General features: G+C 49.3%; 1 protein-coding gene across 1 annotated transcript; it reads left to right on the forward strand.

Moving 5' to 3' along the window:
* Window positions 1-13707: 13707 nt before the first annotated feature.
* Window positions 13708-17253, forward strand: LOC146758903 (uncharacterized). Its single transcript, XM_085511920.1, has one exon. It carries the CDS (start codon window positions 13708-13710, stop codon window positions 17251-17253), a length of 3546 nt encoding a protein of 1181 aa, XP_085368046.1.
* Window positions 17254-18391: the final 1138 nt, after the last annotated feature.

Below are 18391 nucleotides of genomic sequence, written 5' to 3' on the forward strand. Positions count from 1 at the left end.
AGTGACTTTGATCTTTAAATACTTACAAATGAATCCAAATAGAGTTTGGGGCTTTCTGACATTTGTGTAAGCAATTTACATTTCAAAAGTCCCTGCAGTAAACACCAATTATGGTCCCAGAAGTCTCTTAAGAGGGTGAATAATTTGAGAAATCCTTTGCTAATAATTAGTCTGTGAAGCTGACTCCTCAGTGAAATTTCGCTGGTGAAGTAAGCAGGGGACACAAAATCCACATATACAGACACTGGATTCTAGAGTTTGAAATCAGTTGGTAGGTTTTACTTTGTTGGTTTTTTTCTTGGCCTTCTTTTTTTTTTTTTTTTTTTTTTTTCTTCTTTTTAAATCACAACTAAATATGTGATGGAACATTAGCAAGTGCTTCTCAGTTTGTAGGAGCTTAAAGAAAAATGAATTCATATAAAGCTTGTCTTGTAAAGATTTACCAAAATGCACTTTGCTTTTTTGTAAGTTCTGAAGAGCAACATGAATCAGTACAATTGTGTATACCATCAACATACAGCGATCATGGTGTTTAAGAACTATGAAACAAAACTGAAACATGTTTCTGTTTGAGATCACAGTCTACAAATAAGGGAAGAAACACCTTAGGCTTGATGTGGCTCAAGTGTGTAAACAACTAACAAAAAAAGCAAAGTAAGATTTACCATCGTCCAGTACAACCTCATTCTTCTGTCCTTTGCAGCTTGCCTTTTCCATGTGGCCAGAGCTCCCATAGTTTGTGAGTTACACAGTTGTGCTCATGGAGTGGGGATTGTTGAATGTCATCTAGACCTCAATTCAAAGTGGTCCAGTTGCTCAAGGTTCCTCAAGGCCTTCTCTGGTCAAGTTAAGGCTTTCTGCAAGGATGGAGATTTCACAGCCTCTCACAGCATCCCTGGGCACTGTTTGATCACCCAGTGGATGGGGGGAAAAGTCCTTCTACGTAGTAAGAATGTCTTGAGTAGCAACTTGAGTGTGCTGACTCTTTTTCTAGCACTATAGACATCTGAAGAGGATCACAGAAGCATAGAACTATAGAGGATGGAAAATACCTTCAAGATCATTAAGCACAACCACCAAACTCACCTACCATGTCCAAGTGTAAAACCATGTCCCTCAGTGCCACATCCACACATCTTAAATATCTCAGAGATAGGGACTATATCACCTCCCCAGGCATCTTGTTCCAATGCCTAACCATCCTCTTCATAAAGAAATTCTTCATGACATTCAATCTAAACCTTCCCTGATACAACTTGAGGCTGTTTCTTCACTTCCTACTACTTGCCACCTGTGAAAAGAGACTGACAGTCTCCTTGATGCAACCTTGCAGGAATTAAGATAATTTCCCGAAGATATTTAGGGAACTGAACAGGTGACAGGACAAGGGGAAATGGCCTCAAGTTGTGCCAGGGTGAGTTTAGGTTGGATGTCAGGAAACACTTCTTTACAGAAAGGGTTGTTAAGCACTGGAATGGGTTCCCCAGGGAGGTGTTTGAGTCACCATCCCTTGGTGTGTTTAAAAACCATTTGGATGTGGTGCTCAGGGACATGACGTAGTGGAAGGCTGTTAGTTAGAGTAGTACAGTTAGGTCATGTTTGGACTCAATGATCTTTAAGGTCTTATCCAACCTGAGTGATTTTATGCTTCAATGATTCTATGTTTTTTCTTATGAAGAAAGACTGGGAGAGCTGTTTTCTCTTATTTTTGCTGTATAAGCTCTGATATTTTAGTACAGGAGCACTAGCAATATGTCTGCTCTGACAGAAGATGATAAATAACTTTTAGAGTCTTAATTAGTGTCACTACAGACTTTTTCTTTTATTATAGGAAAGCCGAAGTTCCAGATTGTAAGGTGAGAATCTATATATGTTTACCAGAAACATTTGAGATACTTCAGAACTAAAGACATCTTTCTGTGGTATTCAAGCAGATGATCTCAGTGTCTCTAGTTTTGTTGGTTTTCTTAGATTAACAGGAATAGTGAATATCAAGTGTGAAAATCTGCTATTTCAAAACTCCTAAGAATGTTCTGTCTTAATTTGAGCTAATGTTTTCTTTCTTTTTTGACAGTTGTCACTTTCATATCACAAAAGATATCAACTATTTACATCGTGTAGTCTATTCTATTTTACTTTCAGGTACTCTTTGAAATCTGAATGCTAATAGAATTATTATGTGTAACTAGTAAATGGCAAAGAAAAAATAAAGAGAATTTATTTTCACATTCAACAACAAAATCCAGGGGGAGGCCCCTCATTTCATTATTCTCCAGTTCATGCCTTTTCATGTTCAGTCTTACCCAACTTATCTGCACTCAACAAGAAGCTGGTGTGTAAGCATTCTCCCCTCTGATTTTTTAATGATGACAAATGTCATCCTTTATCCAATGACAAACTGGATCCTCACACAAAATCATTTGGCATTATTTTTAATAAAAACTCAGCAAAGTACTCTAGAGAGACAAAAGTGATTCGACATAATACACTTGCAAAATAGTATGCAATATACTTTTAAGAAATATAGGTATAATCTGTAGGGAGAGTAAATTTTGAAGACATTCAAATAAAAATGGTGCAACCTGACACATTTCAACAGCAGAATTCTTCAGGGCATAAGAGATTTAAATTGTGTGGATCTATTTAATGGCCATCCAGACTGACTTACAAAGAGCAAATTGTTGTTAATGAACTTCTCTGGCTTCTGGGTCACGTGAGAGTCCATTAAAGTATGGTGGTACAACATGGGTTTCAGATACAACCTGCAGTAAGCAGGACTGGCTTCTGTGAAGATACTCAAAATTTCACATGATATTCATGACAGTTTTGGGGAGGAAGGTTATACACTTAGATGTACTTGAATGTGGACTGGCATATTCCCTAGAGAATATAACTTTGCTTTATATATACTCCTGATAATACATCAAAGTCTCTAGTGGTCAAATAACTTCTGAGGTACATTGTTAAATAGCACAGATCAGGTTAAATATTCTACTGTGGAAGGAAAACCAAGCTTAAAAAGAAGAGCAGATGGCTAACTTAACGGAGCAGAACATATTGCTATACTAAGCAGTAATTAATTCAATTGGAAATTATTGCCTAGGCAATGGCTGGTCTCCAAATGAAATGCACTGATGTACTGACAAGTGGCAATGAGAACTACTTATCTACTGCTTTTCATAAACACTCGTTATTTAAGGTTCACAGAAATAAAAATCCAGATGTACAGAAAGAGTATGCTTGTATAACAATCTCTGAACTCCTTCCAGAGTGGGGAGAGTTAAGTTTTTTTTTTTAAACAAGTGATAGGCAAACTGACATGAACTTTACTTAAGGGAAGAACTCCTGCTCTTATAAAAATTATAAGTAGAGTGAAACAACTGCATGGTACATTCACGTACTAGCTCAAAGGGGAATTAAAAAATGCTGGCATAAAACTTACTCATCTGTTGGGAAGAATACAGGCAAAATAAAGAAACCTATATAGATATGCAAAGTGTATAGGTTCATTCAGAGAGCTTTAAAGTAGGTATGAAGGGGGGTGGGTGCGTAACTGGGGTCACTAATACAGAGCCTGTATGTAATGTCGCTGTGCTTGCAGGAGAGGGATGTACTTTTAAGACCCCACAGTCTTGTCCCTTGGTGAAGGAGGAGGATGACTCACCCCTTTGTAGGAAGAACACAAGGGCTGGTTGGTGGCTGTGGAAACACCTGAGTGTGGTCATGAGGGTATTAGGGCTGCTGCCACTCGCAAGGAGGCCAAGCTCAGGTGCCTTTACACTAATGCAAGCAGCATGGGTAATAAGCAAGAGGAGCTGGAGGCCATTGTGTGTTCAGATAGTTTTGATATAGTTGCCATCACAGAAACATGGTGGAATGACTCCTACATCTGGAGTGCTGTGATTGAGGGCTACTGACTTTCCAAAAGAGACAGGCTAGGTAGGAAAGGCGGTGGTGTAGCTCTCTATATTAAAAAAGACTGTGAATGTGCGGAAATCAATGACAGCAATGATAGGGTTGAAAGCTCATGGGTAAGAATAAAAGCTAAGTCCAACAAGACTGACATTATTACAGGAGTCTGCTACAGACCACCCACACAGGATGAAGAGGTGGGTAAGATGCTTTATAAACAGTTGGGTGAGGTCTCAAGGCCACTCCCCCTTGTTCTGGTGTGGGACTTCCAACTTCCCAGCCATCTGCTGGAATTATAATACAGCAGATAGGGAACAGTCCCAGAGGTTCCTAGAGTGTGTGGGAGATAACTTCCTGACACAGCTGGTGAGGGAGCCAATGAGGGGAAGCAAAATTCTGGACCTGTTGTTTGTTAACAGAGAAGGTCTGGAGGGGGGCGGGATGTAAAGGTTGGAAACTGTCTGGGACAAAGTGATCATGAAATGCAAGATTTTTTTATCCTTGTTGAACCATGGAGGGGAGTCAGTAAAAAACTGCCACCCTGGACTTCTGGAGGGCAGACTTCAACCTCTTTAGGATCATAGTTGAGTGGGTCCCTTGCGAGGCAACTCTGGAGAGTGTGGGAGCCCAGGGAGGTTGGGAATATTGCAACAAAGTTGTTCTAAAGGTGCAGAAGCTGACCATCCGAAAGTCACAAAAGACGAGCCAACGGGCAAGGAGGCTGAGATGGCTGAACGGAGACCTTTGGCTGGATCTCAAGAACAAAAGGAAAGTTTATGGTCTCTGGAAGAGTGGGCAAGCTACTTATGTGGATTATGGTTATGTAGTAAAGCTGTGCAGGGAGAAAATTAGGAAAGCCAAAACACATCTAGAACTGAGCTTGGCCACTAAGGTAAAAATATTTTTATAAACACATCAACAGCAAGAGGAAGGCTAGGGAGAATGTCCATCCCTTATTGGATTCTGAGGGCAGCTTGGTCACTGAGGATCGGGATAAGGCTGAGGTACTTAATGACTTCTTTGACTCAGTATTTAACAGTAAAATTTGTTTCTCCCTGGGAACACAGCCCCCTGCTCTGGTACATAGGGAGGGGGAACAGAATAAGCCCTGCAAGATCCATGATGAGATAGTTTTGGACCTGCTCTGAAAGCTGGATGCTTACAAGTCCATGAGGCCGGATGGATTGCACCCTAGAATGCTGAGGGAGTTGGCAGCTGTGGTTGCCAAACCACGCTCCATCATTTTTCGGCAGTCTTGGCTGACTGGGGATGTCCCAGTGGATTGGAGGCTGGCGAATGTGACGTCCATCTTCAAAAAGGGCCAGAAAGATGACCCTGGCAGCTACAGACCTATCAGTCTCACCTTTGTGTCTGGGAAGATTATGGAACAAATAAGCTTGGGAACCATCATTGACCAATTAAAGGTCAACCAGGGGATCAGGCCTAGTCAGCATGGGTTTATAAATGGCAGACCCTGTCTGAAAAACCTGACAAAACTGACAAGGTGACCCACTTAGTGGATGAGGGAAGGCTGTCGATGTGGTCTGCCTGGACTACAGAAAGGCCTTTGACAATGTCACACACAACATCCTCGTGGAGAAGCTGGCTGCCCATGGTCTGGATGGATGTACGCTCCCCTGGGTAAAACACTGGCTGGATGGCTGAGCCCAAAGTGTTTTGGTCAGTGGAGCTGAATCCAGTTGGCAGCCAGTCATGAGCAGCATCCCCCAGGGCTCATTGCTGGGGCCACTTCTGTTTAACATCTTCATTGATAATCTTGATGAGGGGATTGAGTGCACCCTCAGTAAGTTTGCAGATGACAGCAAGCTGGGAGGGAATGTTGATCTGCCAGAGGGAAGAAGGGCACTGCAGAGGGACCTGGATAGACTGGATCAATGGGCCAAGGCTAACAGTATGAGTTTCAATAGAGCCATGTGTTGGGTCCTGCATTTTGGTCACAACAACCTCAGGCAACCCTACAGACTTGGGGAGGAGTGGCTGGAAAGCTTCCTGATGGAAAGGGACCTTGGTTTGCTGAAGGCTTTACGATCGTTAATGGCTTTACGATCTCTCACCTCCAACTGAAGCAGTAGTTAGACCAATTACCAAGTAACACCAAGGTGGTAGGGTGGTAAAATGGCGATTTATTGAAGCACACACGACCTTATATAACCTACGTCCATTTCGTCTATGCCTACTGTATTACACGTCAGTAAGATTCTTCCAGAATATGGGGGAGGGCCTGTCACGTCACATCCCAATAAGATCCCTGTATTTCGCCTAATACAACAGTGTGCTGTTGGACAGTCGGCTGAATATGAGCCAGCAGTGTGCCCAGGTGGCCAAGAAGGCTAGTGGCATCCTGGATTGTATCAGGAATGGTGTGGTGAGCAGGACTAGGGAAGTCATCCTGCCCCTGTACTTGGCACTGGTGAGGCCTCACCTCAAGTGAGGCCTCAAGTTCAGTTTTGGGCACCTCAGTACAAAAAGAATATGGAAGTACTGGAGCAAGTCCAAAGAAGGGCAACAAGGCTTGTGAAGGGCTTGGAAAATCAGCCTTATGAGAAGGGCTGTTTACTCTGGGGAAAAGGAGGCTGACGGGAGATCGTATTGATCTCTTTCAATATCTGAAAGGTGCTTAGAGTGAGACTGGGGCAAGTCTCTTCTCACTGGTGACAGGTGACAGGACGAGGGGAAATGGCATCAAATTGTGACAAAGTAAGTTTAGTTTGGACATTAAGAAACACTTCTTTAAAAAAGGGTAGTTAAACACTGGAAATGGTTCCTCAGGGAGGTGGTTGAGTCAATGTCCCTGGATGTGTTTAAGAGCCGTTTGGATGTGGTGCTCAGAGATACAATTTAGCAGAGGGCTGTAAACTGCTGACATGCTCAAAATTGAAAACTGCAACTAAGAAACCATACAACAGTTGAGATATCATGAAAATAGTTCTATTGGTGACTAATGTTCTATGTCCAGATGGAGGCCGGTAATGAGTAGGGTTCTCCAGGGGTCTGTCTTGGGACTGCTGCTCCTTAGCACCTTTATCAGTGACATCGATGACAGAATCGAGTGCACCCTTAGCAAGTTTGCTGATGACACCAAGCTGAGTGATGCAGGTGATGAGATATAAGAGAGGGATGCCATTCAGAGGAACCTCAACAGACTAGAAAGGTGGGCCTGAGAATATCTAATGTGGTTCAACACAGCAAAATGCAAGGTTTTACATTTTGGGCCAGAGGAATCTGTTGTAGTAGGCATTAAAAAGGCATCAGGTTGTAATGTGATAGGATCTTCCCTGCTCTGTGATTGACGTGTGACGCATGCTTAACGGGCGTTGACAAAGAGGGATGTGTATTTATGGAGTTGTAGTGCCTTAATAAATTGCCATTTGTTTCTACACCATATTGGTGTCCGTGATGCTACGGCCCTAGCGAATACAGATCACTAGTCCCTGGTAGTGCGGCCTTGGACACAGTGGCTGCCGGATTTAACAGGAATCTCAGGCATACATACAGACCAGAAAGAGCAGGCCTTGAGAATAGCCCTGCACAGGAGGTCCTGATGGATGAAAAACTTAACATGAGCCAGCGGTGTGGTCTTGTAGCTTGGAAAGCAAATGGTATCCTGATCTCCATCAGGAGAGGGGTGGTCAGCAGGGATAGGGAGGTGATTGTCCTTCTCTACTTTGCCCTTGAGAGGCCCCATCTGGAGTACTGTGTCCAGGTCCTCAAAGATGATCAGAGGATGGAGCAACTCCCCTAAGAAGACATGCTGAGGAAGCTGGGTTTGTTCAGCCTGGAGAAAGGAAGGCTATGGGGTGACCCATAGCCTGTTGGACTGGTACACTCTTGGCTGGGTAAGGAGCTGGCTGGAGGGCTGGGCTCAGAGAGTGGTGGTGAATGGAGTTAAATCCAGCTGGTGACTGGTCATGAGTGGTGTTCCCCAGGGACTGGTGCTGGGGTCTGTTCTCTTCAATATCTTTATTGATGACCTGGATGAGGGCATTGAGTGCACCCTCAGTAAGTTTGCAGATGACACCAAATTGGCTGGCAGTGTGGATGTGCCTGGGGGTAGTGAGTCCCTACAGAGAGATCTAGACAGGCTGGAGAGCTGGGCTGAAGCCAATGGGATGAGGTTCAACAAGACCAAATGCCACGTCCTACACTTTGGCTACAACAACCTCGGGCAATGCTACAGGCTTGGGGCGGAGTGGCTGGAAGACTGCGTAGAGGAAATGGACCTGGGGGTACTGATTGATGCTCAGCTGAACAAGAGCCGACAGTGTGCCCGGATAGCCAAGAAGGCCAACAGCATCCTGGCTTGCATCAAGAACAGTGTTGCCAGCAAGAGCAGAGAGGTGATTGTTCCCATGTACTCAGCACTGGTGAGGCCACACCTCAAGTACCGGGTCCAGTTTTGGGCCCCTCACTGCAAGAAAGACATTGCGGCCCTGGAACGTGTTCAAAGGAGGGCAACAAAGCTGGTGAGGGGTCTGGAGCACAGGCCTTATGAGGAGCGGCTGAAGGATCTGGGAATGTTCAGCCTGGAGAAGAGGAGGCTCAGGGGAGACCTTATTGCTCTCCATAACTTCCTGAAGGGAGGTTGTAGTGAGCTGGGGGTTGGCCTCTTCTATTGAGTCATTAGTGACAGGACCAGAGGGAATAGTTTCAAGCTGCGGCAGGAGAGATTCAAAATGAACATTAGGAAGTATTACTTCTCAGAAAGGGTGGTCAGGCAGTGGAATGGACTGCCCAGGATGGTGGTGGAGTCACCGACCCTGGGGGTATTCAAGGAATGACTGGATGTTTTGTTGAGGGACATGGTTTAGTGGGAGCTATTGGTAACAGGTGAATGGCTGGACTGGATGGTCTTTTAGGTCTTTTCCAACCTTGGTGATTCCATGATTCTATGATTCTATGACCTAATTGCAGCCTTTCAGTACCTAAAGGGAACCTATAAACAGGAGGGGAGTCAACTCTTTGAAAGGATAGATAACAGCAGGACAAGGGGAAATGGTTTTAAGTTGAAGGAGGGAAGATTTAGGTTGGATGTGAGGGAAGTTCTTTGCTACTAGAGTGGTGAGGTGCTGGAACAGCTGCTCAGAGAGGCTGCGGATGCCCCATCTCTAGACGTGTACAAGGTGTCTGATGGGGCTCTGGGCAGCCTGGTCTGATATTAAACATGGAGGCTGGTGGCCCTGTCTGTGGTGGGGGAGGTTGGAGATTCATGATCCTTGAGGTCTCTTCCAACCCAAGCCATTCTGTGATTCTGTGTGATTCTGTGAAAATGCAATTGATGTGAGAAGCTGTTTCTCAGTATTTTGACAAAACTTAGCTCACAACCTCTTTATTCAACAGCAGCCTAAATAATTCACATTCCTTTTAGTCCCCAAGTTGATAGCTAATTAGGCAAAGGTCTACTCTAAAACATATCCTGAAATTTATGTGCCTTGGGGCAGCCATGAGATGTTTAAGAAATAAACTGACTGCAGGAACTGGGAAATTAGGTATTGTGGACACATAATGAAGCTTCAACTCTGCAGCTGGTTCATCCTCACCTTGTCCCCAGCTCCAGCATGAAGCCCCTCCTCTGGGATGCACTCCTTCCCAAAGTGATCCCACGAGGACTTCACACAGACTGCAGTTTGTCAAGAATCAACTTAATCTGGATTCAAGCCAAGGAGAAAAGTTGTTCTGGCACAGACTGCTCCATCATGAGTCTCATTATGAGGTGCAGCTCCCACCACAACTCTTGCTCCACAGTGTGCTCATCTCTAGAGAATGAAGCTGCGTCCAGCACTTTGCTCCTGAGGTGGCTCTCCACGGATTGCAGCCTCAGTCCTTCAGGCCACATCCATCTACTCCAGCACAGGCTCCTCCACAGAGCGCGACAGATCCGTGCTCTAAACGGGGCCTGGAGAACTGCAACACGAAGAAAGGGCTGAGGTGCGGACGAGCCGCTGGGGCCGGGGGTACTTGGCCAGGCTGGGCAACGAGACGAGGACAGGGGCCGCTCTGTGCCGGACGCGGCCGCTTCCAGCCGGTTCCATGGCCCCAGCGCAGCCGAGGGCGAGCCCGTCAGAGACAGCGATGGCGCCGCTGGGAAAGGTCTGGTGGCGGCCGTGGAGATGCCTGAGGGGAGCCCCGAATTCAGCTTCTTCCAAGGCTGTCTCCTGTAGATGTAGAAATCTGATTAAACCTTATCCCTTAACCCTAACCTGGCTGAGTGCTGTCTGGTCTGTGCACGTTTGGTCTCTGTGCAGCTACTGGGATCAGAGAATGGAGCAGTGGATCTCCATGTCAGTGATGGCAGCAAGTGCAGAGAGCGTGGGCGTGCAAGGCACGGTGATTTCTCGCTTGCAAAGTGTGAGCTGGCTGAGCTGGTGTGTGTGTGTGAGGTGGCCTGTGATGAAAGGCTTGAGGGCCTCTGAAGCCCTGGTGGGAGAGTGCTGTTGTGTCTGTAACCAGGCACCTGGCTAGAGGAGACCAAGAGTGTCCCAGCTGGATCGGGGCTCCTCAGGTGCCACACTGTGTCGTCTTGGGTATTCCCATAAAGACATCATTCCCCCATATGAGGATGTCATCAGCATAGGGACAAACCTGGACACTGTGGTCCAACGTAACCTTCTCCATCCTCCGTGCCTATGCTCTGAGCGCCAGAGTGGGCGAGTGTTTGTATCCCTGGGGTAATCAGCTGAATGTGCACTGCAGTCCCTCAAGTAAGTGCAAACTGACTGTCCTCTGCCTTCCTCAAGGGGACCATAAGAAACCTGTCTTAGACATCAAGAGCAGCCAGAAAGGCAGAAGCCTGTTCCTGTAGAGCAGCAATCAATTCTGAAACATTTGGGACAGCTGTTGCTGAAGGGGCAGTGTTCGCATCCAGGCACCTGTGAGTCTCCCATTTTCCATTAGGCTTCCACACCTGTCATACAGGAGAGTCATCAGGAGAGTTTGCAGGTGCTATTATCCCTTGATTGTGTAATTCATCTACTATAGGATGGGCTTCATGTCTGTTGTCTTGGACAGAAGTAGGGCTGGGTATATACACAGTAGTCTATGAGCTGGACTAGCCGAATGGGGAACTGGGGGGAGACTCCCTAAACTACACCATCATCCACAACTTAACAGTTCTCATGTGCAAGGGTTAATGAGTATCCATGTGTCCCATCTCCCCCCTTGCTTAACACACACTGGAATGGCAGTTTCCCACTCCAGTCCCTGGATTGAACGTAACTCACGAGGGGAAAGCAGAAGGAGTTAGCTCTGATGAGGTTTTGATGTGTAGGGTCTGCTCCTAGGGAGCAGACGGAGGGAGAGTCTTGCCTGGTTTGCCCTTCCAGTTGTGGAAAAGAATTTCTAAATCCTTGCTGGTTTGGTCACTCATAATGGACCTGGAAATCTCCAGCTCAAGGCCTTTTACTCATGGTTCTTCCTGCCCAATAAGCTGCCCTCTGGGACAGGGGTTGTGGGGCTTGATTGTTCCTGGTGGTTAGGAAGAAACCTTCTGCCTTCTCACTTAACAGTACACAGTTCCCCCCCCAATAGGGAAACTCTACACATATTCTGTCTCCATCTGCTTAGCATTCCTGTTATACTTCTCCAGTGAGTACATTGTTTCCTTGCTTGTAATGGTCAGCTGATGTCCCCTGTGCTCCTCATCACAGTTGTATTCCACCTTAATTTGAGGTCTCACTAGCCTGGAGGGATGAATTTTCTGAGCCTATCCTGAGCCTGTGCTAGTTGGGTGCTGGGATAGAGCTGAGGCAGAAGGCCCCTCCTTTTCCTTCCCCAAGCACTTCATCAGCACTTCCAGTTACTGAGACTGCTGCTGCTCCTCAACCAGCTGCTCTTGTAGTTTTCCTACTGTCTCCTGCAAGGAGGAGGTAATGCTGGCTCCTGAGAATCATTGCTGCCCACGGCACTCCGGAGCTGTGACCAGCACTGCCCCGAGTACTGCACAAACTGATGCTTTCCCTTTTCTTCAGTAATATTTCCATTCTGCCCTTAAGTCTGCTGCCCATTCACATATTGCCTGTGGGTTCTACCAATTATGTCTTGCCCAGTCAAGCCCCAGCAGAGCAAGACAAGAACTGAAGTCCCACAACATTTTCAAAATACGCTCCAGGCTATTAGAATTGCCCATCCCTCCTTCCGTGCTTAGTATCAGCTACTCAGGTTTCATTGCCCCACTCAGGGGAGAGTACCTATGACATGAAAAGGGAGGAACTTTTAATCAACTTTAGTTCAACACAGTACCGGCTACTCATGAGTTCACCCATCTGCTGTGGTTTTGCTGCCCTGCTCAGCAGGAAGTACCACAACACGGAGGAAGTAGGAGGGAGGAACTTTCAATCAGTTCAAGCCTGTGCATTCCTGGGTCCCAGTCTTGTTTCACTTGTCAATTAGCACCTTCTGAATGGGGACCCCATCTGTGACACCAATTAAATGCTGCAAGCTGAAGAGGATTGCATTTCAAGCCAGGGGCATGTTTGACAAGCCAGGAGTTGAAGGAGGGAAGATTTAGGTTGGATGTGAGGGAAGGTCTTTGCTACTAGAGTGGTGAGGTGCTGGAACAGCTGCTCAGAGAGGCTGCGGATGCCCCATCTCTAGACGTGTACAAGGTGTCTGATGGGGCTCTGGGCAGCCTGGTCTGGTATTAAACATGGAGGCTGGTGGCCCTGTCTGTGGTGGGGGAGGTTGGAGATTCATGATCCTTGAGGTCTCTTCCAACCCAAGCCATTCTGTGATTCTGTGTGATTCTGTGAAAATGCAATTGATGTGAGAAGCTGTTTCTCAGTATTTTGACAAAACTTAGCTCATAACCTCTTTATTCAACAGTGGCCTAAATAATTCACATTCCTTTTAAGTCCCCAAGTTGATAGCTAATTAGGCAAAGGTCTACTCCGAAACATATCCTGAAATTTATGTGCCCTGGGGCAGCCATGAGCTGTTTAAGAAATAAACTGACTGCAGGAACTGGGAAATTAGGTATTGTGGACACATAATGAAGCTTCAACTCTGCAGCTGGTTCATTCACCTTGTCCCCAGCTCCAGCATGAAGCCCCTCCTCTGGGATGCACTCCTTCCCAAAGTGATCCTATGAGGACTTCACACAGACTGCAGTTTGTCAAGAATCAATCTGGATTCAAGCCAAGGAGAAAAGTTATTCTGGCACAGACTGCTCCATCATGAGTCTCATTATGAGGTGCAGCTCCCACCACAACTCTTGCTCCACAGTGTGCTCATCTCTAGAGAAATAAGCTGCGTCCAGCACTTTGCTCCTCAGGTGGCTCTCCACGGATTGCAGCCTCAGTCCTTCAGGCCACATCCATCTACTCCAGCACAGGCTCCTCCACAGAGCGCGACAGATCCGTGCTCTAAACGGGTCCTGGAGAACTGCAACACGAAGAAAGGGCTGAGGTGCGGACGAGCCGCTTGGGCCGGGGGTACTTGGCCAGGCTGGGCAACGAGACGAGGACAGGGGCCGCTCCGTGCCGGACGCGGCCGCTTCCAGCCGGTTCCACGGCCCCAGCGCAGCCGAGGGCGAGCCCGTCAGCGACAGCGATGGCGCCGCTGGGAAAGGTCCGGTGGCGGCCGTGGAGATGCCCGAGGGGAGCCCCGCGCCGGGGCTTTGTGACGCGGGCCGGCATCGAACCCGAAGGCCGTTGTGACGCGGGGCTGCCTTGAGGGGTCAGCGTCCCCTGGAGGGAGTGCCGCTCACTCTCAGGACAGCGGCTCCGTGAGGAGGCAGCAGCTCCTGGGTGCTTCCCTGTGCCTCTGTGCGAGGACGCGGAGATGAGCGAGAAGCGCGAGAAGGACGACTCCCAGCCCAACGCAGGGCTGCCACGCGTGCAGGAACGCCGCCAGGTGAGGCAGGCGGAGAGCAGCGGGGCCGGGCTCGGCCGGGCCGCCGGTGGCGACCTGGCCACCTCCATCTCACGCCTCCTTCTCCCCACAGGTGGGCCGCACGGCGCCGCGAGCGGTGCCGCCGGGCAGCCGGAGCCCGGGCTCGTCCCTCCACGGCGTCCATCTGCCGCCGCTGCCCGGCCCGGAGAGCTCGCGGGCCTCCGGGAGCCGCCGCGCACAGGTAGGGAGCCCGAGGGAGGCGAGGCCGAACGTCTTCCCGCGTGGCGCGGGGACCGCCCACATGAGCGCTGCCCTCGGTGCTCCGTGGGGCGGGAGCGGGACGGACCGCGCTCACCTGGTGTTTCTCCTCGGCTTCTCTTGCAGGCGGGCGGGTGGCAGTTCACGCTGTCGGTGACCCGCAGCAGTGCCGGCGGGCAACGGAGACAGCCTCAGCCATCCTTGCTGCCTCACTTAAGGCGGCCAGGGATGCCGGCAGCTGCACCCCGGCGTTCTGGTGCAGCAGCCTGCGCACCTGCTGCGCGAGGCAGAGAATGCACCATCGGCATTAGAAGCGTCAGACTCCCAAGACTTCCCCGAAGACCTCGGCAAACACCACACGTATCCAGTCGCAATACCAGCTGGGCAAACCCTGTGAGTGTGCCCAGGCTTCTCATGCCCCAAGCGGCAGCAGACGGTGCCAGCGCTGCCAGCACTGCTCAGGGAAGACTGGGCATAGGCTCTGTGACAACCAGGGCTGAGGGACAGATTCCTGCCTCTGGTGGTTCCCGAACCAGTGATGCTGGAGTGCAGGTTGAGCTGCAGGAGCTGGAAGAGGCTGCTGAGAAGGAATCCACGGGACAGTCATCTGGCAACCTGTGCAGCGCATCTCTTGCCTCATCTGTTGAGGCAGACGCTGTATGTGCAGCTTCTCTTCTGGCTGCACAGCCTGGGCCTGGAGGACACCTCGAGAGTTTGGCAGTAACCGGTACTGAAGATGGGGAGAACTCAACTTCTTCCAACACTGAATGCTCCTCTGCCTCTGATGATTCCCCAGCCAGGGATGTATTAGTCCAGGATTTGCAGCAAGAACTGGAAGAGAGCGCTGGGAGAGAAATTTCAGGACAGTTATCTGGCACCCTGCAGGCTGCCTCACTTGTCCCTTCTAAGGCACATACTGTGTGTTCACGATCTCCTCTGCGTTTTGGTCCTGGGCTTGCAGAACTCCTTGAGCCTCTGCCTGCATCAGTGCCGGAAGATACAGAAAGCTCATATTCTGAGGTTGCGTTGTCTGCAGTGGACTCCAATGCAACAATATTGTTCTTGTCAGTGTCTCAGAGAGGAGGAAGTGAAGGACTAGCTACTGTCACGCCTAACTCCTCTGCAGAAGCTCTGGGAGAAGCAGAGAGATCGGAAGATCCCAGAGTGATCAACTGGCAGGCCCGTGGGTATCCTATGATCCCAGTACGCTGGAGAATTCTTGACGAGGATGGAAATGAGCACATCATGTCACGCTGGAATATTTCCTGGCCAAAGAGTCTGAGAAGCTGCGGGCAGCAAAGCCTCCAGGCAAGAGATAATGCTTCCAACACTGCTGGTGCTGCTCAGGACGTGCCGGACACGCAGCCCACAACATCATGGGCTGATGGCTGGTTTCTTGACTCTGCTGATTCCCGAATGTGGGCTATTAGATGGCCAGTTGAGCAGGAAGAGTCAAGCAACGACAGCAGCAGTGCTACTGCAGAGAGCAAGCAGGATAGCAGAGACACTGCAGAGACAGATGGGGGTGTGCACCTGCCCTCCTGTCTTTGCCCTTCGACATCAGAGGCTGTGGAGGAAGACTGGGAGTGTGACTCTGATGCTGCATCAGAGGCAGTCAGTGTCACACTCGGCACATCTGATAATTCATCTGCTGAGGTGGAGGACACATCTTCAGCAACATCTGTGGCTGCAGATCCCAGGCCTGAGGAGCAGGTGTCAGCATATGTGGGATCAGATGTGGGCCCTCAGCATGAGGTGAGCAAGGCGTGTGTGGTTGGTACCAGGCATGAAATTGGTGATTTCCAATTGTTGGCTGGTAGACTGCCACTTGTGCAAGAAGACTCCAGCGATGACAGCAGCAGTTCTTCTAGCACTGCTGAGAGCATGCTGAATACCAGAGACACTGCAGAGACAGATGAGGGCATCCACCTGCTCTACCGTCTTTGCACTTCAAAAGTGGATGCTGTGGAGGAAGACTGGGATTATTACTCTGAGGAAGATACTTCATCAGAGGCAGTCAGTTTAACACCCAGCACATCTGATAATTCATCAGTTGATGTGGAGACCACATCTTCAGCATCATCTGTGGCTGCAGATCCCAGGCCTGAGGAGCAGGTGTCAGCATGTGTGGGATCAGATGTGGGCCCTCAGCATGAGGTGAGCAAGGCGTGTGTGGTTGGTACCAGGCATGAAATTGGTGATTTCCAATTGTTGGCTGGTAGACTGCCACTTGTGCAAGAAGACTCCAGCGATGACAGCAGCAGTTCTTCTAGCACTGCTGAGAGCATGCTGAATACCAGAGACACTGCAGAGACAGATGAGGGCATCCACCTGCCCTCCCGTCTTTGCACTTCAAAAGTGGATGCTGTGGAGGAAGACTGGGATTATTACTCTGAGGAAGATACTTCATCAGAGGCAGTCAGTTTAACACCCAGCACATCTGATAATTCATCAGTTGATGTGGAGACCACATCTTCAGCATCATCTGTGGCTGCAGATCCCAGGCCTGAGGAGCAGGTGTCAGCATGTGTGGGAGCAGATGTGGGCCCTCAGGACGAGGTGAGCAAGGCGTGTGTGGTTGGTACCAGGCATGAAATTGAGGCAGAGGCAGGAGAGGTGCCTGCAGCTTGCGCTGTGGCAAGATGCCTGGTGCTGTCTCCTTTCCAGCCAGCTCCACGCATTAGGGTGGAGAACCCTTCTGTTACCCCTGCCTTACCTTCAAGCAAAGGGGCCTGGAAAGGCAATCCGTTCCTTGGGCGCGTGGCACCCACAGCATCACCGGGCAGTGACAGACTGGGTTGTGGTTTTGTTCTCTCCACACAGGTTTCTGCAGAGGCCAGAAAACGTGCACAGAGCTCCGTGTGCTTCAGAGATGCACCGGAGGATGGCCCAGGTACGTCCCCGGGCAGAAAGCCATGCCCACCAAGTGGCACAGAGGCCAGCGGCGTTCTGTGCCCTGCCACATGCAGCGCAGTCCTCCCAGGGAAATTCCATGGTGGTGGGTGGCAGGCAGGGCCGTGCCTCTGCCTCTTGCCTACAGCTCTCTGTCCCCAACAGGTACCACTGACGCACCACACGCAGCGGCTCGCCGCCGGATGCCAGCTGTCATCAGGATGGCGCTTCGGGCTCTGCGCAGAGTTTGCACCTGCAGCTGCATCAGGGGACAGGAAGAGGAAAGGCACGAGGCTGCAAACACCAGGCAGCTCCCAGAGACAACAAACTAAATCACAGAATTGAAGAATGACCTGGATTGCAAGGGACTTCAGGGATCATGAAGTTCCAAACCCCCCTGCCTGGCAGGGCCACCAACCTTCCACAATTACTAGATCAGGTTGCCCAAGGTCCCATCCAACCTGGCCTTGAACACCTCTAAGGACGGGGCATCCACAACCTCCCTGGGCAGCCTGTTCCAGGGCCTCACAACGCTCCTAGTAAAGAACTTCCCCCTAACATCCAACCTAAATTTACCCTCTTTCATCTTAAGTCCATTTCCCCTTGTCCTGTAGTTGTAGAATAGCTCCCAGAGATGAAACACCCAATCCTGTATATGTAGAAATCTGATTAAACCTTATCCCTTAACCCTATCCTGGCTGAGTGCTGTCTGGTCTGTGCACGTTTGGTCTCTGTGCAGCTACTGGGATCAGAGAATGGAGCAGTGGATCCCCGTGTCAGTGATGGCAGCAAGTGCAGAGAGCGTGGGCGTGCAAGGCACGGTGATTTCTCGCTTGCAAAGTGTGAGCTGGCTGAGCTGCTGTGTGTGTGTGAGGTGGCCTGTGATGAAAGGGTTGAAGGTCTCTGAAGCCCTGGCTAGAGGAGACCAAGAGTGTCCCAGCTGGATCGGGGCTCCTCAGGTGCCACACTGTGTAGTCTTGGGTATTCCCACAAAGACATCATTCCCCCATATGAGGATGTCATCAGCATAGGGACAAACCCGGACACCGTGGTCCAACATAACCTTCTCCATCCTCCGTGCCTATGCTCTGAGCGCCAGAGTGGGTGAGTGTTTGTACCCCTGGGGTAATCAGCTGAATGTGCACTGCAGTCCCTCCAAGTAAATGCAAACTGACTGTCCTCCGCCTTCCTCAAGGGGACAATAAGAAACCTGTCTTAGACATCAAGAGCAGCCAGAAAGGCAGGAGCCTGTTTCTGTAGAGCAGCAATCAATTCTGAAACATTTGGGACAGCTGTTGCTGAAGGGGCAGTGTTGGCATCCAGGTGCCTATAAGTCTCCCACTTCCCATTAGGCTTCCACACCAGGAGAAGTCCCTTGACATTTTCAGAATACAGTGCCCGTCCTGTCCCATACCTATGGCCATCTGTCCCCCAGAGGATCCACATCTCACAGAATCACAGAATCACAGAATTGTAGGGGTTG

Source organism: Coturnix japonica, chromosome 11 (genome assembly GCF_054131305.1).
Source record: "Coturnix japonica strain WE chromosome 11, WE-NBRP24, whole genome shotgun sequence".
NCBI classification, from domain to species: Eukaryota; Metazoa; Chordata; class Aves; order Galliformes; family Phasianidae; genus Coturnix; species Coturnix japonica.